This window comes from Panthera tigris, chromosome E3, assembly GCF_018350195.1.
Source record: "Panthera tigris isolate Pti1 chromosome E3, P.tigris_Pti1_mat1.1, whole genome shotgun sequence".
NCBI lineage: Eukaryota > Metazoa > Chordata > Mammalia > Carnivora > Felidae > Panthera > Panthera tigris.
In genome coordinates, this window is record NC_056675.1 from 24,293,742 (window position 1) to 24,316,737 (window position 22,996).

General features: G+C 39.2%; 1 protein-coding gene across 1 annotated transcript in view; it reads right to left on the reverse strand.

The window, feature by feature from the left end:
* LOC102961769 (cytochrome b-c1 complex subunit 2, mitochondrial) overlaps positions 1–22,996 on the reverse strand; it is a 28,166-nt gene that overhangs the window by 4,988 nt on the left and 182 nt on the right. Inside the window, exons 2-12 of the mRNA XM_007084105.3 lie at positions 20,041–20,124; positions 19,794–19,943; positions 19,347–19,411; positions 17,783–17,839; positions 17,430–17,554; positions 15,502–15,599; positions 12,855–12,912; positions 10,222–10,317; positions 9,695–9,894; positions 3,224–3,304; positions 701–777 (exon numbers count right to left, since the gene is read on the reverse strand). Coding sequence (XP_007084167.1) covers positions 701–777; positions 3,224–3,304; positions 9,695–9,894; positions 10,222–10,317; positions 12,855–12,912; positions 15,502–15,599; positions 17,430–17,554; positions 17,783–17,839; positions 19,347–19,411; positions 19,794–19,943; positions 20,041–20,124 — 1,091 coding nt within the window. The remainder of the gene's footprint in view (positions 1–700; positions 778–3,223; positions 3,305–9,694; positions 9,895–10,221; positions 10,318–12,854; positions 12,913–15,501; positions 15,600–17,429; positions 17,555–17,782; positions 17,840–19,346; positions 19,412–19,793; positions 19,944–20,040; positions 20,125–22,996) is intronic.

Below are 22,996 nucleotides of genomic sequence, written 5' to 3' on the forward strand. Positions count from 1 at the left end.
CTCTGAGCCATCAGCCCAGAGCCCGACGCGGGGCTCGAACTCACGGACCGCGAGATCGTGACCTGAGCTGAAGTCGGACGCTTAACCGACTGAGCCACCCAGGCGCCCCTAACACATTTTTAGTAATCTGAATGAAAACATTATAATGTTAAGAAAAGGAGGGGGGGCCTTGGTGGCTCAGTGGGTTAAGCGTCTGACTTCGGCTCAGTCGATCTCGCAGTTTGTGAGCTAGAGCCCTGCGTCGGGCTCTGTGCTGACAGCTCAGAGCCTGAAGCCTGCTTCGGATTCTGTGTCTCCTCCTCTCTCTGCCTCTGCCATGCTCATGCTCTGTCTCTCTGTCTCTCAATAATAAATAAACATTAAAAAAAATTAAAAAAAAAAAGGAGGAATCACTGGTAAAGAATGAGAGATTGTTTTCAATGTTTTTGTTGTTTATTTTAAAATTTCTACAATAAACATGCTATTATATAAGTATATATACAATAATAAGAATTATGTTTAAAAATGTATAAAAATGGGCAAGAAAATAAGCAAAACGTTAATAATTACATCTTTGGGTGGTAGATGTGGGTTGTTCCCTTTCCTTTTAAATACTTTACCTTTCATTTCTTTTGTGCATGTCACAATATTGTTATAACTCAAAAAAATACAACTTTCAAATAACTGAAACACAAAACACACATTTAATATTGAAACTTACTTGGCAGCTAGGACATCTGTATCGGAAAGGTTTCCTTGAGCAATCATTTTTACTTGGTTATAGGCAGCCTTGATAACCTAGGACAGACAAGAAAAAGCTGGTCATTTTTGATCAGTGCCAAAGTGTCTTGAGCAATCAAATGTTCCTCTACTGAGGCAGAAACACAAGATGAAACGTTAGTTCCAGGGAACTAGCACAGTGTCTATTTGGAATTCTTGTCACCATGTGTTCCTCATTCTTCTAGTGTTCCATAAAGCAGCTGTTTGTACAATTTATAGTATAGCCAAGTAGCCAAGCTTCTTAAAAAAGTGGCAGAGTGCAGAGGATGCCAGTGTGGTTCAGGAAAAGCAAACACAGAGATTTATAATTGCCTGTAGAGAATAAACACCTTTCAAATTTCCCTAGACTCTTATTAAAGTGTCATGCAATTAATACTGCTATTCCTTACTATTCACTAAGAAGAAAGTAGTAATCCATGTACAGCTGATCTGTAAAGCCTGTCCATGCCTGGGATGCTGGAGTCAAGAAGGAATCAAGTTCCAGCGATGTGAGTGCATGTTCGGCAATTATTTGCTGGGTAAGTTCATAAACCTGGCCCATGATTTTCTCCATCCTGACCTTGGCACCATTCTGGGTTACTGACCTATCCCTAATCACCTACACTAGGACCTTCATTTCCCCTGTGTTTTAGCTATCTATTTCTACAGCCACGCCCAGCATTTGGACATGACCTAAATTTGCTCTGTGAAATCCCCAGTTACAAGTCCCATGGCCTAAGCCTTTAATCACACTATCCCTTTCTTTCACTTTATCAAGATCTTTAGTTCCCTGATTTGTCCACTTTCAATCTATGAGGTCCTTTTGCTTCACTTCTCTGTCACAGTTACTCTTGCCAGTGTGCCCCACTCTCTTGCCATCTGCCCAGACTTCTAACCTGCCTCCTTTGCAGGCTCCCAATCTTGGATCAACCCTACTACCTGCCTCCTCCATTTCTCCATTAGGAATACTACTGAAGAAAGATTATGAAGTGACTGTAATATGCAACATATGTGTAATAAGGGAAATGCGTGACTACAGTATGAATTTGTGGTCTCCTATCTCAAGGAGGCATCTACATGACCACTGAGGCCCATTCCATGCATCTAGCCATTCGTTTGTCCCAAATCTCATTCTTTTCTTTAAACTCTCCTCCCTTATTCTTTTTAATTTTTTTTTTAATGTATGTTTATTTTTGAGAGCGAGCGAGCAGAAAAGGGGCCAGAGGATCCAAAGTGGGCTCTGTGTGGGGTGTCTGGGTGGCTCAGTCAGTTAAGCGGCCAACTTCAGCTCAGGTCATGATCTCACGGTTCATGGGTTTCAGCCCTGCATGAGGCTCTGTCCTGACAGCTCAGAGCCTGGAGCCTGCTTCAGATTCTGTGTCTCCCTCTCTCTCTGCCCCTCTCCTGCCTGTGTGTGCGCTCTCGCGCTCTCTCAAAAATAAACAAACATTAAAAAAAAAATTTTTTTTTTTTTTTTTAAAAACAAAGTGGGCTGTGTGCTGAGAGACGTGGCTCGAACTCATGAGCCATGAGATCATGACCTGAGCCAAAGTTGGACGCTTAAGTGACTGAGTGCCCAGGCGTCCTCTCCGTTCTCATAAGACATGATGTCGTCTCCTACCTCATCAGGAATGAACTTCTGCATCTTCTCGATATCCTCTTCTCCCAACATCAGTCTTTGTGTCCAAGGCTAAAATGTCCACTTGTACTCTACATCCCATCTGCTCCTGCTTTTTCAGATCTGATCCATTTATAATTTCCTATCTCCTATATATGCTCCAATCTTTCTTTGCTTTCAGTGTGTAAACTCTTCCAAAACTACAACTTACTTCCCTGCAAGTCTGAGCTCCACTTGCCTATGCCTCTCACTTATTCTCTAACACTATAAATTTTAGCTCACTTCCAACAGTCTGGTGAAAACTGATAATATTGCCAAATGATGTCCTAGTTTGCTATAACTACTAGAGCTCCCTGTGGTAACTAAATGGATGTTAACCCACAGTGGATGAAAATTATATTAATCATTCTCTCTTTTCTGGCCTCCAAAAATACCAGGTTCTCTTCTTTTTCTTCCTGTTTTCTTGGCCATTTTCCTTAGTTACTTGGTGGCACTTCCCTAAACTTGAGCTTCAGCTTTCTTTTCCTACAGTCTTTTACACACAACCCTCACTTCAATACAATCTCTATACTGAGGACTCCCAAATGTACATCTTGGCCTTGACCTCACCTGAGTTCTCAATACATATGTCCAAGAGACAACTCAATGTCATTTGTCCAAACAGAGCCAAGAAAGAGGCACTTCTTCCCTCTTTCCTGCTAGCACAAGTATACATTTTTAAGTTCCTTCCACTGCAGACACACTTCAATGGTACTACACTATATGGAGCTCTGGTAAGTCATGGCATTCACTCACTCACTATTTTTACTAAAAACATGTTAATGGAGGAGAAAAAAACTTGTGAGAGTTGGTGAGTCTGCAACTTACATCTCCAGCTGCAGCAGCCTGTGAAATGGTATAAATCCCAAAGAGTCCAGAATCCGAGTAACTGGCATTAAAAGCGGAAACCTGAAATATAATGAAATTTTACTGTATGTCCTTTTACCAGATAATCAGGGCAAAATTTCCCAAATAGACAAAAACTTGGACCTTCACAGTATAAGCAAAATATATTAATATTTCATGTAACCAGTTCTGTTAATGACTGCAGTGTTTTGTATACAGGTTACTTCTTTCAAAACTATAATGGTTTTAACTTTTTTCACTTAAATCTTTCTAAAATGGATTATTTCTTTACTTTTTGCTGGGTACTTTCTAACCTTCTTTTGATGATTAAAGGTTAAACATTCATGTGTGAACATTATTATTACAGATGCGGTATGGCTGAGGGGTACAGACTGTGGGCTCTGGCATTAGACAAACTTGCTTTCTTCCTTCTGCTATTGTGACTTCTTTTTCATCAATTCACCTACACTTCTCCTACAGACTAAAGTCAAAGGACTGGGGGAAAATGTTTGCTTAGTGGATGTTATTTAGCTGTCCAAGGTAGCCACAAGTTGAGCCTCTAGATAACAGGGGTATTGCTATCTGCACTCTGAGCAGAGGGGTAAGCTCCTTAAGGTGAACAAGAGTGCTTAGTATAGTGTTTCCCAGTGTTTATGCAGACAAATTACGTAAGGATCACCTGAGCTGTTATTAAAAATACAGACTTTCAGGATAGAGGAAGATGGCAGCATAGGAGGACACTGGGCTCACCGCGTCCTGCTGACTGCTTAGATTCCACCCACATCTGCCTAAATAACCCAGAAAACCGCTGGAAGACTAGCAGAAGGGGCTCTCCGGAGCTAAGTGTAGACAAGTGGCCCACGGAAGAGGGTAGGAAGGGTGGAGAGGCGGTGTGTGCTACACGGACTAGCGGGAGGGAGCTGGGGCGGTGGAGGGGCAGCCCATCGGGCAAGGCAGAGCCCCTGAAGTCTGGCTTGCAAAAGCGGAGGGGCCGGACTCCGTGAGTTCTGACAGCCAGCGAGACTTAACATTTCGAACGTTAAAAGTCAACAGCTCTGCTCTCAGAGAACGGGAATGGCGAGAAGACACTGGGAGGGAGAGTTGTTGAGCCCCGGAAGGACAGAGCTTGGTGGGGGAACAAAGGCTCTGGCAAGCGCCATTTCCCTGTCCCATCCCCCAGCCAAAATTCCAAAGGGAACCAGTTCACGTCACCAAACTTGCTTGCACCGCGCAAATGCCCAACGTTGTGCTTCTGTGTATCCATCCCTCTGATGGGCCTGCCTCCCTCCTGGTGCTGGTTTTTTGAAAAAATAAACAAAATTGATAAACCTCTAACCAGGCTTCTCAAAAAGAAAAGGGAGAATACCCAAATAGATAAAATCATGAATGAAAAAGGAATTATTACAACCAATCCCTCAGAAATACAAGCAATTATCAGGGAATACTAGGAAAAATTATATGCCAACAAATTGGACAACCTGGAAGAAATGGACAAATTCCTAAGCACCCATACACTTCCAAAACTCAAACAGGAAGAAATAGAAAACTTGAACAGATCCACAACCAGCGAAGAAATTGAATCAATCATCAAAAATCTCCCAACAAATAAGAGTCCTGGACCAGATGGCTTCCCTGGGGAATTCTACCAGACATTTAAAGCAGAGATAATACCTATCCTTCTCAAGCTGTTCCAAAAAATAGAAAGGGAAGGAAAACTTCCAGACTCATTCTATGAAGCCAGCAGTACTTTGATTCCCAAACCAGACAGAGACCCAGCAAAAAAAGAGAACTATAGGCCAATATCCCTAATGAATATGGATGCAAAAATTCTCAATAAGCTACTAGCAAATCGAATTCAACAGCACATAAAAAGAATTATTCACCATGATCACGTGGGATTCATTCCTGGGATGCAGGGCTGGTTCAACATTGGCAAATCAATGTGATACATCACATTAATAAAAGAAAAGAACCATACGATCCTGTCAATCGATGCAGAAAAAGCATTTGAGAAAATTCAGCATCTGTTCTTAATAAAACCCCTTGAGAAAGTTGGGATAGAAGGAACACACTTAAAGATCATAAAAACCATTTATGAAAAGCCCACAGCTAATATCTTCCTCAATGGGGAAAAACTTTCCCCCTGAGATGAGGAACACGACAGGGATGTCCACTCTCACCATGGTGTTTAACATAGTGTTGGAAGTTCTAGCATCAGCAATCAGATGACAAAAGGAAATCAAAGGCATCAAAATTGGCAAAGATGAAGAAGTCAAGCTTTCTTTCACTTTTTGCAGATGACATGATATTATACATGGAAAACCCGACAGACTCCACCAAAAGTCTGCTAGAACTGACACATGAATTCAGCAAAGTCGCAGGGTACAAAATTAATGTAGAGAAATCAGTTGCATTCTTGTACACTAATAATGGAGCAACAGAAAGACAAATATAGAAACTGATCCCATTCACAATTGCACCAAGCAGCATAAAATACCTAGGAATAAACCTAACCAAAGATGTAAAAGATCTGTATGCTGAAAAATATAGAAAGTTTATGAAGGAAACTGAAGAAGATACAAAGAAATGGGAAAACATTCCGTGCTCATGGATTGGAAGAATAAATATTGTTAAAATGTCAATACTACCCAAAGCAATCTAAACATTCAATCCAATCCCAATCAAAAATGCACCAGCATTCTTCTCGAAGCTAGAACAAGCAATCCTAAAATTTGTATGGAACCACAAAAGACCCCGAATAGCCAAAGTAATATTGAAGAAGAAGACCAAAGCTGGAGGCATCACAATCCCAGACTTTAGCCTCCACTATAAAGCTGTAACCATCAAATCAGCACGGTATTGGCACAAAAACAGACACACAGACCAATGGAATAGAGACTCCAGAATTGGACCCACAAACGTATGGCCAACTCATCTTTGACAAAGCAGGAAAGAATATCCAATGGAAAAAAGACAGTCTCTTTAACAAATGGTGCTGGGAGAATTGGACAGCCACATGCAGAAGAATGAAACCAGACCACTTTCTCACACCATTCACAAAAATAAACTCAAAATGGATGAAGGACCTGAATATGAGACAGGAAACCATCAAAACCCTAGAGGAGAAAGAAGGAAAAAACCTCTCTGATCTCAGCCGCAACAATTTCTTACTTGACACATCTCCAAAGGCAAGGGATTAAAAGGAAAAATGAACTATTGGGACCTCATGAAGATAAAAAGCTTCTGCACAGCAAAGGAAACAATCAACAAAACTAAAAGGCAACCAACAGAATGGGAAAAGATATTTGCAAATAACACACTGGACAAAGGGCTAGGATCCAAAATCTATATAGAACTCACCAAACTCTACACCTGAAAAACAAATAATCCAGTGAAGAAATGGGCAGAAAACATGAATAGACACTTCTCTAAAGAAGACCTCCAGATGGCCAACAGGCACATGAAAAAATGCTCAACGTCGCTCCTCATCAGGGAAATACAAATCAAAACAACACTGAGATATCACCTCATGCAGTCAGAGTGGCTAAAATGAACAAATCAGGGACTATAGATGCTGGTGAGGATGTGGAGAAACAGGAACCCTCTTGCACTGTTGGTGGGAATGCAAACTGGTGCAGCCGCTCTGGAAAATAGTGTGGAGGTTCCTAAAAATAGATCTACCCTATGACCCAGCAATAGCACTGCTAGGAATTTACCCAAGGGATACAGGAGTGCTGATGCATAGGGGCACTTGTACCCCAAAGTTTATAGCAGCACTTTCAACAATAGCCAAATGATGGAAAGAGCCTAAATGTCCATCAACTGATGAATGGATAAAGAAGTTGTGGCTTATAAATACAATGGAATACTACCTGGCAATGAGAAAGAATGAAATATAGCCTTTTGTAGCAATGTGGATGGAATTGGACAGTGTTATGCTAAGTGAAATAAGTCATACAGAGAAAGACAGATACCATATGGTTTCACTCTTATGTGGATCCTGAGAAACTTAACAGAAGACCATGGGGGAGGGGAAGGGGAAAAAAAAAAGTTAGGGAGGGAGCCAAACCATAAGAGACTCTTAAAAACTGAGAATAAACTGAGGGTTGATGGGGGGTAGGAGGGAGGGGAAAGTGGGTGATGGGAATTGAGGAGGGCATCTGTTGGGATGAGCACTGGGTGTTATATGGAAGCCAATTTGACAATAAATTTCATATTAAAAAAAAAAAAAAGACTTTCAGGTTTCTACAACAGATTCACTCACCCAGATCCCTGTAGATGCAATCTGGAAGGCCACATTTTAAAAATAATTCCAGATGACTCTTATGTATGTTAAAATTTGAGAACCACTGACTTGGCCAATATAAAGCATAAGAAGAGATGATTTTTTTTTTTATTTAAAGTTTATTTTTGAGAGAGAGAGAGCATGGGTGCAAGTGGGGGAAAGGCAGACAGAGAGATGGGCAGAGAAAATCCCAAGCAGGCTTCACACAAATGGCACAGGCTCAAACACTGGGTTCAAACCCACAAACTGTGAGATCATGACCTGAGCCAAAATCAAGAGTCGGACACCAAAGTACTAAGCCACCCAGGCACCACAAGAAGAAATGCTCTTTAATTACCTGAAGTTTAATTACAATTTTGAGACTATCTTATTCATACCCCAAATTTCTGGCCAAATGCTGAAGTAGGAATTTCTGTTAAATTATGTCACTGGATTAGAATTAAACTCCAGCCACCCAAAAGCATCATTAACATTCAATGGTGAAGAGTAAGTATGAAGAAAAAAAACCCAGAATAGACCATGAATGAGGAGAGATGACATGTAGAAGAAATTTAAAAAGTAGCAGCTATAATTTAATTTAGAACTAATTTAAGATAATGGTTTTCAAACTGTGCTCCAGGGAACACCAAAGGCTTTGTACAGAAGATTCCAAGGCTTTCAATGTCAAGGGGGCATTCAAAAAATTTTTTAAAAGTGAAAATTTTTGTGTTGGGCATTGCAGTTGGGGAACTATATGGGATTAAAAAAAAAAAGGTTTAAAAACTATCACTTAAGAGAGAAAAACGCTCTGAAGGCCTGATATACAGGGAAATCATTTTAGATTTCTTTCTGAGTCAACAGGACTGCGTATCATAAACTTTGTTCAAATCGAAAGCGTGGTTTATGGCCTACCACACACGCACTTTATATCTACTTTGTGAATGAGTAGCCTAAAGGAAAACCATGTTGTCCAGGAGATAACAATCAGTGCTCAGACTCCTGCGTTTCTTTACAGTAAAATTGTGATTCCTGCCTGAATGAGAACCTATAATCTTCAGAGCTTTCAAAGGACGTAAAAAGTATATAACCCTGTAAAAACTGTTCATTCTCTGGAGCACTTTCTTCCCTGTGAAGAGCATGTTTCCTGGGCAGCTGTCCTAACTTGGAGCTCCAATAAAACTCTTTCCTACTTTTGGACTCTAAAAGGTTGGTTCATTTTGTGTTGACACCACTGATTTTAATTCCACTCTTAAGTGTCATATGGCCAAAGATTATCTACTTGTGCCATATACTGTTGTAAAATCACGACCAATATTTAGTCCTAAAATTCAGTACATTTACTGCCTCTTAAAGGCTTTTGTTGAAGGTCATGTGGGGTATTGCACTGGGCAAACAAGGGGTGCTCATTACATAACAGTTTGTTGGCTGACATTTTACATTCTCTTGATTTGAAGTATCATTATTTTGAAAGCTTTAGCACTTTCCTCACTGTTATAAAAGGTGTGTTTGAGAGGAACATGGCTTTTCATTAAAATTAAATGTCATAATTTTTCTATTTTAACTTAATCTCAATCTGGAGTGGTGGGTCCATAAACTGTTTCTTAGTGTATATGTTGTACCTTTGGTTGGAAAGTGCAGTGAAATTCACAAAGTAGCCATAAGAACACAAGGGGACAGAAGAAAATCTAGAAGAAAGACTGATTAGAATCTAGGAAAATGTTTAATATCTAAAACTTCAAAGAACTGGGGCACCGGGGTGGCTCAGTTGGTTAAGCATCAGACTTCATTCAGCTCGGGTCATGAACTCATGGTCTGTGAATTTGAGTCCCCCATTGGGCTCTGTGCTGACTGCTCAGAGCCTGCAGCATGCTTTGGATTCTGTGTCTCCCTCTGTCTCTGCCCCTCCCCTGTGCGCTCGCGCTCTCTCTCTCTCAAAAAATAAACATTAAAAAAAAATAAAGGGAACTGAAGTGTGAATCTCTCACTTTTTAAGCATTTATTTCTTTCTACACTAGAATATAATTGAAAAGACAGTAAGTTTTTAGTTAGATCCTCTAAGGAACTAAACTCAAGCCTGGCTATCTCTTCAACTTTACAAAGATTTTATTTGAAGAGCAGATTAACAGGACTACATCATACACACTGACCCTTTAAAAACAAAAGGAGAGATACTGACTATTCAGACTCACATCAAATGGCTGGTGAACTCCCTTGGCAACGGCCTGGTATAGAGAGCTGGTAGCATTGCTGCCCCTCTTGACGTGTGGTCCAGCACCAAGGACATACTGGAGAACACTAAATGCATTTGCTTCTGCACTTCCTGTTGTAGCACTTTCTGCTACAAGGGCAGCATGGACGAGGCTGTCTCCGTTCTGCTCTCGGATTTCACCTGGTGCCATGTAAGGAGAGAGTGACGAAGAAAGGGGCTTGTTTCCCACAGGTTTTATTCTGTATTCTCTACAACACAGTATTAACTCACTGAAATTAAACTTTCCTGTGGCCTGGTGCTCTTAGCATGTCATTCTGCTCTCCCCACAGCGCGCACACACACATACACAACATGTTTAATACACAACACCCAACCAATCTATTCCCTTCCTTCCACACGGAGTCTGTTTGGTGGTAACTAATCAGGCCTATCCCACACCAATATGCTATTCTGATGTGGAACATCCTTCTGATAAATTAGTCCTAACAGAACAAAATGCTTACTTACCTCCACGATATCTGGCCTTTGTACTAGGTAAACCAAGCCCACCCCTCATGTTGAGAAACTGTTCAGCAACTTGCTTTAGAACAGGATGACTCACACCTATTTCAACAGAAACAAAACCAAGCTAGAACCATCATTTCTAAAACACAATTGTAAAATACCTCTTTTAAATACATGACTGTACAATTCAAGTTTTTATAGAAAAAAACAGTAAAGAAAACAAGAGTACGCTCCCAAAATGCTACCCTCCCTGAGATGCCACTTATACTTTACTATATACTCATCTAGAACTTTTTACTACACATATATGAATATTATCATTTTCCTTTTTTTTTTTTAAATGGTGTTACTCTATTCATATTATTTCTAACTTGTCTTTTGTAATTTAGATCTAAGTGAGTGGTTTACAGCAAACATTTAATGGTTATAAAAAATTCCATTTTATGGATGTACCACCATTTATTTAATCAATTCCTTTTTGATGGACTGTTTCCAATAGTTGGCTATTAAAACAATATTGCAGGGGTGCCTGTGTGGCTCAGTCGGTTGGGCGTCCAACTTCAGCTCAGGTCATGATCTCCTGGCTTGTGAGTTCGAGCCCCGTGTTGGGCTCTGTGCTGACAGCTCAGAGCCTGGAGCCTGCTTCTGATTCTGTCTCCCTCTCTCTCTGCTCCTCCCCTGTTCACTTTCTCCCTCTCTCAAAAATGAATAAACATTAAAAAAAAAACTTTTTAAAAACAATATTGCATTGTGCATCAAAGAACACTTTCAAGAGAGTGAAAAGAACCCACAGAATGGGGAAGAATGTTTGCAAATCACATATCTGATAAGGATTTAGTATCCAGAATAAAGACTCTTACAACTCAACGATAAAAAAACCAAACAGCCCAACTAAAAAATGGGCAGAGGACCTGAATATATATTTCCCCAAAGAAGATATACAAATGGCCCAAAAGCACAAAAACAGATGTTCAATGTGCTTAGTCATTAGGGAGATGCAAACCAAAACCACAATGAGACACCACTTCACACGCACAAGGATGGTCATAATCAAAAAGACAGATAATAATAAGTGTTGGTGAGAAAGCGTAGTTATTGGAACCCTTGTGCACTTGTTGGTGGAAACACTAAAATGGTTCAACTGCCACAGAAACAGTCTGGCAGTTCCTCAGATGATTAAACACTTACCATATGTCTTGGCAATTTTACTTCTAATAATATACCCCAAAGAATTAAAAACAGGCATATAACAAAAACTTATACATGAATATTTATATTTACAATAGCCAAAAGGTGAAAACAACTCAAATGTCCAAGTGATGAATGGATGAACAAAAAGTGATAATAGAATATTTTTTAGCTAGAAGAGGGAATGGAACATTGGTACATTACAATAGGGATGGACTTTGAGAACACTATGTTAACTGAAAAAAAGCCAGCTACAAAAGGCTACATATTATGAGATTTTATTTATATGAAATGTCCAGACAAGTCAATTCTACAGAGACAGGAAGTAGATTAGCAGTTGTCAAAGGCGAGGAGGTAGAACAGGGGAGTGACTGCTAATAAATATAGCCTCTCTTGGGGATAATGACAATGTTCTGAAATTATGCAGTGTTAATAGTCATAGTACTCTCTGAATATAATAAACCCCATGGAATCATACGCTTTAAAAAGGTGGATTTTATGGTATGTGAATGATACCTCTATTAAAGTGTTATTTATAAAACAAATGAACAAAAAAACCCAATATTGCAAATAATATCCTTGTGCAACTGTTTTGTAAACTTGACCAACTGTTTTTGTATGATAAATGCTTAAAAATAAAATTGTTGGGTCTAAAGCTGTCAACATTTAGAATTTTAATATATTTAAAGAGACCTCCAAAAATGGACCAGTTTGTGCTTCCATCAACAATTTTTAAGAGTGCCTATTTCTCCATACCTTGGTTAATACTGGGTGGTGTCAATCTTTTAATTTTTGCCAATGTCACAGGTTAGAAGCTTTTAACTACTAGTGAGGCTATTTTTTTTACAGTAATTGGCCATATACACATATATACAAACATTTTCCCCATGACTTGTTTGTTCGTGCCCTTTGCCTATTATCAATTATATTATACATCTTTAAAAACCAAAACAAAAATACTTTTAAAGCTCTTTGCTCAGAGACATTTGTCCTTTGTCAAAGATTTTTCAAATACTGTAATTTTTTTTACATAAATGTTGAATTCTGCTTTCTAAAACAAAACAACCTGAGAATTAAAATCCCATCACATAGTGCCTGAGGACTGTAAACATAAACAGAGGACTGAGTTATCAAATTTCATTCAATCATGTGCTCACATAATTAGTTACTGTTCTTTTAAAAAAAATTTTTGTTTTAATATTTATTTATTTTTGAGAAAGAGAGACAGAGTGTGAGTGGGGGAGAAATAGAAAGAGAGACACAGAATCTGAAGCAGGCTCCAGGGTCCGAGCTATGAGCACAAAGCCCGATGCAGGGCTGGAACTCACGAACCACGAGATCATGACCTGAGCTGAAGTCAGACGCTCAACCGACTAAGCCACCCAGGCGCCCCAATTAGTTACTGTTCTTAAGGAAACAAACTGACCTGCAAGCAATTCCCAACTTACCAAGTCCGATCAAAGCCATTCTCGCACTTGTAAAATGGTTCTGCACATAGTTATGTAACTGAGGAAGTTAAAAACATTTATGAGGTTATATAGGTAGAAATACAAAACACTAACAATTAAAACTGCAGCGCAAGAGAAAATAAAAACTCAGGCTTAAAGGCTGCTGCAGTGAACTACCTAGTGGTGAATTATACAGATTTAATTTTTTTTAATACGGATTTAATTTTTAAAACTATTGCTGAAATTCAGAACTAGAACTTAACATGATGATGGTTACAGAACTATGAACATAATGAAAACCACCGAACTGTGCACTTTAAGTAGGTGAACTATACAGTACATGAATTATATCTCAATAAATCTGTACTGAAAAAAAGGAATTAAAAAAGGCCTGAAAAAATCAGAGCACACACTGGCTTGAACTTGAAAAAAAATGAGACTAAGTTTATGATTTTTATTATAAGATGATTTTAGCAGATGTGCATCAGATTTCTTTTGTCTCTTTATAGACAGTAATAAGGTACCACGAACATTCTACCGTAGGGCTAACAGTTATATCACCATATCCCTCCTATATCCTTCACACCCATCTTTGAAGGGTTCCTTGTCAGGAGATTACAGTCTATATCAGGGTTTCCAACCTGGATAACAAAATTAGCTGGAGCTTAAAAAACAAAAACAAACACTGTCACTGTCTCTGACCCCCACCCCATTCCTAGGCCCACTCTACAAACTGATATACTAGATTCCATGTGGAATCAGAATCTTGATTTAAAACCAACCAACCATCTGTCCATCCAATGAATCCCCAGGTGATCTGAGATCAGTGAGATGTGCGAATCACTGGTTTATATTATTGAGACCTAACATACAAAAGTAGGGCTAAAACATACTCTCAAAAGGCCCACTATTGCTCCCAAGGGACTGAAAATTGGCTCCTGGGGGCAAGAAAAACATTTTAATCCTTTCATATATAGAATACAAATATATATATGTATACATATATAAACACAGAGTGTATCTATGATATTAAAAATACTGGGTATAAGAAATTGGCTAAAAAAAGTTCCCTGGGAATGGGTCATAATGTTAAGAATCACTAGGCTAAGGTAATGAGACTGAATCAAGTTACCACAATTTATGCCCTAAAGCCAATGGTGCTTAAATCTCTGGAATCACCCTGGAAAGTCATATATATATATATTTTTTCTACTGAATGCTGCCATTGTTCAAGGTAGTCTACCACCAATTTCTTTAGAATTTCCTTTAAGGACACAATTAAAAATGCTAATAATTTTGAGATAACCATGGTTAACATCTTGCCCAGGAGACAGACACACAGACACACAGACACACACACACACACACACACACACACACACACAACACACACACACACTTTATTTTCTAAAATTGGGACCCTATGGTATATCCCTATTTGTAAATTGTCTTTTCTTCACTTGATAATATGCTATGGAATTTTTCCGTATCAATTATTTTTGGATGACTGAATAAGTCCATTCTACAGATAACTAAGTGAGTTATTCAGTCCCAGAAAGTTGGGTATTTAACTTGTGTCTTATTTTTCACAATTATAAGCAATGTTACAGTTGACATTCTTGTAGATGTTTTGCTCTATATATTCTTTTAGTTATCTTAATAATATATTTTCACATGGGTGAAATTGATTTCTGAAAAATTTCAAAACTCACTGACGGCCAGTCTTATGAAAAATGCTTAGCATTTAAGTTGGATCATATCAGTTATAATTTTTTTTTAAAGTGCCATATGAATGGTAGGCATTAAACTGTTGATTGATAAGTGGATGGTTTTCTAACCAGGAAATAAAAGAGTAAAGGGATAGAATATACAATTCAGTTTGCTCTAGTGGCTAACCAGAAATGAAAGAATAAAACCTTAATTTCCAAGTTATATATACTTTGCGAATATTAATAGTTCCCAATTCTCTTTCTTTTGCAAATTTTTCTCTTAATATCTTTTGATAAAAAAAATTTGGGGGGGGATGGAAGGAGTAGGAAATTAAGATTATATATGCATATCTACACTTGCAGGTTTGATACTCAAGGTTTCAGTTTCACATTTTAGAAGTGAAGTTTTAGGTTATACATACGGCTGTGACATGTGGCAAGTCTGTACTGCCAGCAAAGTGAGGTCAGTGTGCTGGAGGAGGCGAATGAGCTAGTAAGCAGGCTAACGAGGGATGGGAAGTGATACGGGTTCATTCCTATCTGCCTATTCAGAGGAGTTAAAGAAGACTTTTGGTCACAAGATTACTAAATTTAACATTTAAATACTGCTTTAAAAAGACACATATAAACAGAGAAAGGTCTAGAGGAAAATATATCTAGGCAGTTAACATTCAGTGACCTTAGGTATGTGAAATGTTTTCTTTTTTACTTGTTCTGGATTTTTCTGAAATTCATATATTCCTTTTGTGATTCAAAACTTTAAGTTAAAAGCTGTAAAAATTGTTCAGATAGAATTTTAGTTAAAAAGCCAAGCTGATGGAAAAAAAAAAAAGCCAGGAGGTGAATTTTTTAAATTTGAAGATGAAAAGAAAAATTAACAAACCTGAAATGGCAGTGAAAAGAAGCACACTGTAAAAGGTAATGTGTTTTATCAGTACCTCATCTGGTGTCACTTTTCCAATCCTATAATCAGGGCAATACAGGGAATTAGCCAAGGCATTTCGGTAAGCTGCAGCATGCAAATTTTCAATGACACCTGTAAAATAAGTAAAGAAGCACTTGTGGAAATACAATTCAAATAAAGTCAACATTTTCAGAACCTGGAAAGCAATGAGACTACAATTTTGGTCACCTTATGGCATTCAAGTGTTAAGATTAAGGCTTGAATTTTAAAATTCTGCCAGTTCAATGTGCTGAGAAAAGCAAGAAATTATGTGAAAGCAGCTTCTACATCACGGGGTCCACCTGATCACTTCTCTCATCTACCTGGTATCGTCTGGAAACTATAATGAATGGTCTGGGTTTCAGCAAGTCTGAATTGAGTTATAGCTCTGCTACCAACATGCCATGTGATCTTGGATAAGTCATTTACCTGAATTTTACTCCGAGGCTCTCTAAGTAATGAGGAGTTGTCAGGTTAGAAAGAGGTATGAAAGTGCCAGTGTTAAGTCATCTTACTAGCTCTCGGAGGTCAAACTGCACTCCTCACTGGTGACTGGCACTGTTCTTGCTTTCCTGCTTCAGTCAGTGTCTTCGAGGTATGTCCCTTTCATTTGCTCATTATTTGGGCAATTTCTCTATGCCAGGCACTGTGTTAGGTGCTGGAAATAGAGACATGAGTAAGACACAATGCCTGCCCTCAAAATGTTGAGAGGAAAAACTGTGAAAGCATGATGAAGCTGATGTCAGCAGGATGTGAAAAAAGCAGCAGGGGCACAAGGGAAGGGCAGTGGGAATCAGGAAGGAGCACCAGAAGTAAAATCCAGGATGAGTCTTACATAAGGAGTAGGTGTTTCCCAGGAGAATGATTAGGGAGTGGCATTTCAGGCAGAGAAAACAGACAAAAGCATCCAGTAGGATAACAGATTCAAAGGGGAAATGCAGTTGGGAGGGGAAGAAGATACAACAAAAAGCGATGGAGGTAGGCAGGGGTCAGATGGTGAAAGTTATCACACATGCTAAGTTGAAGAGTCTGAACTTTATGCAACAGAGACTGAGAAGCCTTTAAACGGTTTTCATGAAGGATCGCTTGATGGCAATGTGGGAGATGGACGAAGATGTAGACCTGGGGGCAGACACCAGCCAGGAGACAGCAATAACTGTTCAGATAGAAAGGATGAAGGCTGGAACCTCACTAACAGCAGGGAAGAAATAGAAAATTGTAGAAAAGATGACTTACAGGCCATCTATTTCTTTGGTGGAGGTCCAGAGTAATGAAGACTATACTCCTTTGTAAAACAGTATCACCAACATAGTATTAGCTAACATAAACCAAGCTCTCATACGTTCCAGACACTGACAGGCTTGCGTTCTGAGTGAAGCGCATCCCATGCTGAGCCCCTGCAGCTGGTCACCTGCTTAGACCCGAGTGGTCCACCCGCACGCTTCTGCTCCTGCCGAAGCTGTGTGACTTCCAAGAGTCAGTGCTGCTTGCTTACGTATTTGTTTTGCTAGTCACACTTGTCGACAGTTATCATATAAACACAAAATACGAACACCAAAAAAGTTAAAAAAAAAAAAAAATAAGTTGCTTCCTTTGGAAACATCTAGTAAAGGTGAATTGGCTAAACAATAATAGCAGCACCAATTACGAACTGTTGCTCGGTTTGGTGTAAGCAAACTACTGAAAAAACACTGGATTCTAAATACTAAAACAGGGATTCTATGATTAATTTACATACCATCAAAGATGAAAAATAATCAACAACATAAATGTTTAGAAACAAAAGAACACAGTTAAGAAACTAGACAAATTTTTGGAAAAGTTATTTATAAACTCAAGCAGAAGAAAATTTCAACAGCAATTTTTTTCCTCAAAAACCCAGTATCTTAGAAGCAACTGAATGTGATCTGAAAATATACTTACGAGCCTGTGGATTCTGAAAAGCCACAGCTTTGTCAATCCTTAGCTGAGACTGAAGGTCAGCTACTTCCCAACGACGAAATTCTGGGGCTGTGGTGACATTGAGCAGGAACTCCATTAGAATATCACTATAGAAGACATCAAGGTAAGAGTTTCAGGTCAAAAATTTAAAACCAAAGTCCATTCTACATAAATGTAATTGCTCTCTATATTAAGTTTTAGGCCTTGTGGTAAGCATAGCGTTCTATAGTTTGTGACCAAAACCAGAGGTCATAACGCCACATTAAAAAGGATAAGAACTGAGCAGCTTAGGATTTCTTTAAAAGCAGATGTCCTCAGCACATGCAGGTACTTACACATCATCTCGCAGACATTCCACAGTGTAGGCCATGTTTTCCCTGGTTGAAGTCACACTGAATCAGAAATAAATTACAATGAATTATCTAAATCAGAAGAATAAGGCTTCCTTATATCTTTGTTAAATCAACAAATTCCTTTGGAAAACTTATTCTGAAGTGTAAAAGCACACATATTCGTCAACTAAAGCTTGAAATATTTTAAAAAGTCTTTAAAGGAAGGAAATCTTGACATGTTACACATGGATGCACCTTGAAGACATTAAACTACGTGAAATCAGAAATCAGAAAGAACAAATATCATGATTCTGCTTTTAGGAGGAACCTAGAGAACTCTAAACCATACAACATAGAATGGTCACTATAAGGGGTGGCCAAAGACAGAAGGAGAGTTAGTGTTTAATAGCTAGAGCGTTTCAGTTGGGGAACAAAAAAAACAACCTGGAGATGTATAGTAGTGATGGTTTCCTAAAGCCACTTCATGCCAAAGACCTGTACACTTAAAGCAGTAAATTATGTATATTTTACCCTAACTAAAAAAAAATGGCAATTAAAGTTGAAGATCTCTTTGTACCCTTCTCTGGCTAACTCTTTCACTCCCTCTTTCCCACTCTAGAGACAAACACAATGGTAAGCACTATGTATTGTTTTTAAAATGATACCTTAAAAATATCTGTTGTTTCTCCACAAAACATTTAACTAGAATAATCTAGTTCATTCCTTAACTGCTGTATACTAGTCCCATCATATCACTAGACTATACTTTATTTATCCATTTCCCTGAAGATGGCATTTAGATTGTTTCCAGTCTTTGTGCATGTGGATTAAAAACTTGGACTGTAAGATATGCTCATTTTCAGTATTACTAGATATTTGTTGATTCTTTCCTAAGTACTTGTATCAGTTTATTCCACTAACTGTAGAAGAGATTCTCCCTCTTAACACTGCCAAGACCTTTTATAAATCTGACAGGTAACGGCATGACACTGTCGATTATAAGTAAAGATCAGTGTTTCTGGGTTCCTACTCTGGGAATAGACTGTTCCTATCCTTTGTCCATCCATTTCCTATTTTGCTTGTCCTCTCCTAATTTGTAGTTCTTTATTTTTCCAAATAATAATTTCCGTGTTTATGTTGCAAATATTTACTGCCAGTTACTTGAATTTTTACTTTAAGTCATAAAGATGTTTTACATTTTGATGTTGTCAAATTGATTAGCCTTCTTCTTGTGTCTTCACAAATCCTTAATCACCTTGATAAGATAGAAAAGTTCTCTTACAGTTGAGTATTTTCTGGTGTTCTCATCATTTCTTATTACTTATTTAAAAAAATTTTTTTAACGTTTATTTATTTTTGAGACAGAGACGGACAGAGCATGAACAGGGGAGGGGCAGAGAGAGAGGGAGACACAGAATCTGAAACAGGCTCCAGGCTCTGAGCTGTCAGCATAAAGCCTGACGCGGGGCTCAAACTCATGGACCGTGAGATCATGACCTGAGCCGAAGTCGGACGCTTAACTGACCAAGCCACCAGGCGCCCCTCTTATTACTTATTTTTAACATACCTTAATTTACCACCAACTGCTTCAATTCCACGGGTTATCTTGAAAGATGAAGCTCCTTTTGTAGTCTGGAAAAAGAAACAACAACCGTATTAAGTAATTTTTTACTGCCAAACATCACACTGTACCACAATCTAATGTCTGGTTGTCATTAGACTCAAAAAGAACTTTACCTAAATAGCAGATCCTTTTAAAATTTGCCAAAAGTACACTATAGTGTTTCTTTTCTTTTCTGTTTGTTTTACTTATGTATTTTTTTAAGTAGGCTTCACACCTAGCACAGAGCCCAACGTGGGGCTTGAACTCACAACTGAGATGAAGACCTGAGCTGAGATCAAGGGTTGGATGCTTAATTAACAGAGCCACCCAGGTGCTACCACTATACTTCTTTTCTGTAAGACCATGATACTATAGCATTTCTGAACAAAGTGAGGCAGTAAAGACGCTTACCAAACTGGATGCAAGACGAAGCAAATGAGAGGTTCCCAAGTTGTTGGAGTCCTCATATCTACTGCCTGCTTTAATGAACAAACCAATTCTTGATGCAGGAGCATAGTTTTCCAGAGAAGCAATCACTAAGCCATTTGGTAACTTGGTAAACTGTATTTAAAATAAAGTAAGATGTGATCAATGTTTTCATATTACCAAAGACAGTAAGGCATGTATGGGTTTCAGTGAGCAACTCAGTGGGACTAACCTCAAGGTCCTGAGGAAGTGGAGGCACTCCTGCAGGGGCAGCTGTGGTCTTCACTTTGGGAGCAACTTTCAGGGAATAAAACCTCTAAACACAAAAAAAGACAGGTTACCCAGATTTCTTTCAAGAACAATGTCCTATATTCTGGTGTGCCCAAGGAACAGGTGTCCAGTGATAAAATAACTTCATGGGAGGATTTGGCTGATTAACTTAGTATTACTGTCTCTTAAATCTCTATTTGTGTAGAGCCTGAAGGAATACCTAATCCTATGTGCTCATTTTTTTTTAATAATTTTTTTCACATTTATTTATTTTTGAGAGCAACAGAGCATAAGCAGGGGAGGGGCAGAGATAGAGGGAGACACAGAATCCAAAGCAGGCTCCAGGCTCTGCACTGTCAGCACAGAGCCTGATGCGGGGCTCGAACCCACTAGCTGTGAGATGACTGGAGCCGAAGTTGGATGCTTAACTGAATGAGCTACCCAGGCATCCCAATGCTCATTTTTTAAAATGTAAATAACTACTGTATTTTCTTTTCCCTTTTAGCCATCTTTTTTCTTATAACCATCCTATTAAAGCTTCAGGTGGTTCTTCCTGGCTCTAATGCTTTGGAATTTTTTTTTGAAAAGGTGTGGGACTGCCACATCCATACCCTTTTATTGATGTCAGCATTACTGTTTTCCTTATCTGCTCAGAGAATCTCATTTTAGCCTACTTCCCAAGGGAAGTGACTTCATCTCCATGATCATTTTAGTAACCTTTAAAAAAGAGAGTATACCAAGGAAAATTCCTCCAAGCCCCCGATATTTTCCACAGTATCTTCACTGTCTTGCGTGCTACTGTAGGACCACACAACCAAGAGTTTTATTTCTTCGCCTAATATAAATTTTGACCATCCTGCAATTAACAATAGCTTCAGCTACAGCAGATTGTCAGTTTATTATATGCAGCCACTGGAAAGGTAAAAGGGTCCTCTTAAATGCTGGATAATGGATCCAAAATGCATAACTTTGTTTTTTTTGTCAAATGATATACACTGCTATAATATTCATCTTTAGGTTCCTGAGGTTATCAGCAGAGATGTTATCCCAAAACCAAATGCACATACTGCTGGAGTTTCCTGAGGACTCCCATCAGAGGCTGCAATGCCCCTCCTCTATGATATCCTGAAGGGCTGTTACATATTCAACATCAGTGCTGTACTAAGTTGATTCCTAGTTTTCACTTGTTATTAGTACTTTTTAATTATAAATTACAATGAGCTTTGTTTTACTATCAATTTCGTTTGCTGGGTGTGGTACGTTTAATTCTACTTGTGATTTTGGTTTTCGATTTTCATAGCTGTTCAAGTATGAATAATCTATAGTTCCACTGTTAAGGGAGATTTAGGTGCTTTTACCTCAAGAAACAGCTTTGATGATTATGTACCGTCCTTAATTGGTCCCATTCAAATCAGTTGCAAAGAATTATCCTCGTAATTGTCATGCAATTACTAGATTACGTTAATAACCAAATATGTATAAACTTATTCTTCTGTAAAGTAAGTGATATAATTGGGAACATTAATTGTTTTCAAGTTTACTGCAATTTGTTTACATTAGTCCTCTCCAGTTCTGTTACCTTTGAGTACTTTCATCTACTGGAAAGTGGGGATGGATGGAATGGAGGAGATTTTGGGGTGTTTTGCTAGTTTAACTAGGCTGCTCTCAGAGTTGTTAATTACTGGTTTGTCTAGGTGTGCCACGAAGGGTAATTTAGGTGATATTGTAGTCTAAATGGCAGCCCTTTATATATCCACAGTATATCTATTTAAACATTAGGCACAGGGAAACTCCATTCCCTGTTCTTCTTCACCACTCTCTAGCAGGTTACTAGGTTATCTAGTAACCAGATTCTACCTGCATCTTGGGCTAATTTTTTGTTGTGGGGGAATGTGCGCACTGTAGGAATTTAGCAGCACTTCTGGCCTCTAGATGCCAGGTACGTTCCCCCAAAGGGTATTATAACCAAAAATGTATGCAGAAACTACCAAGTATTCCCTGGCAGCAAACCTTGCCCGCCTCAGTTTTTTTTTTTTTTTTATAACGTTTATTTATTATTGAGAGACAGAGAGACACAGAGCATGAGCAGGGCAGGGACCGAGAGATGGAGAGACACAGAATCTGAAGCAGGCTCCAGGCTCTGAGCTGTCAGCACAGAGCCCTACGCCGGGCTCCAACTCACGGACCGACCGAGACCATGACCTGAGCCAAACTCGGTGCTTAACCGACTGAGCCACCCAGGGGTCCCGCCCACCTGAGATTTTTAAAAGTGTTCCTCACTTCCCCTGATGATAACCTCCACTCCACAGTGATAGCACGCTGACATTTGAGGAGTCTTCCCCAAGTGACGGCTCTGTTTTGTCTGGGTTGAATGAGAAATCTTAAGCGGCTCCCGAGGGCTGACCCTGAGCCCCTCCTAGAATTCTCTAACATCAAGAAAAACACGTTATACTGCTGGGGCACCGTAATAAGTTTCAGGCACAGTGATAAGCACTGTACGGCAATTTGCTTATTTCTTCCTTAACATTTTACTCATAAGCTCAACTTAACCGTTGGGGAAACTGATGCTCCGTGATACACTAAGAAGCAGGGGCCGGGGCTGACAGGGTAAGGGTGGAGGGCTAGATACTCGCCGGCCTCCTTTCCCCCCAGGACTCGCTGTCTCCTCCCGCACGCCAAGTGCAGCAGTGACCTTCAGAGGTCTCTCCACGGAGTCACCTCACCTCCACTCTCAAGCCTTTCCCTCTCCTTTTCAGGTTTTCCGGCGTTAGGTCTCTTCTGCTCGTAGCACGAGCTGGGCCTCCAATGCGCGACCCACTCAGCTTGCAGCCCACTTGGCCCGCAGAATTCGGCTGAAGGGCAGACGGAAGCCCAAGGCCCCGAAACTCCAAACCAAGCACCACCGGCCCGTATCACCT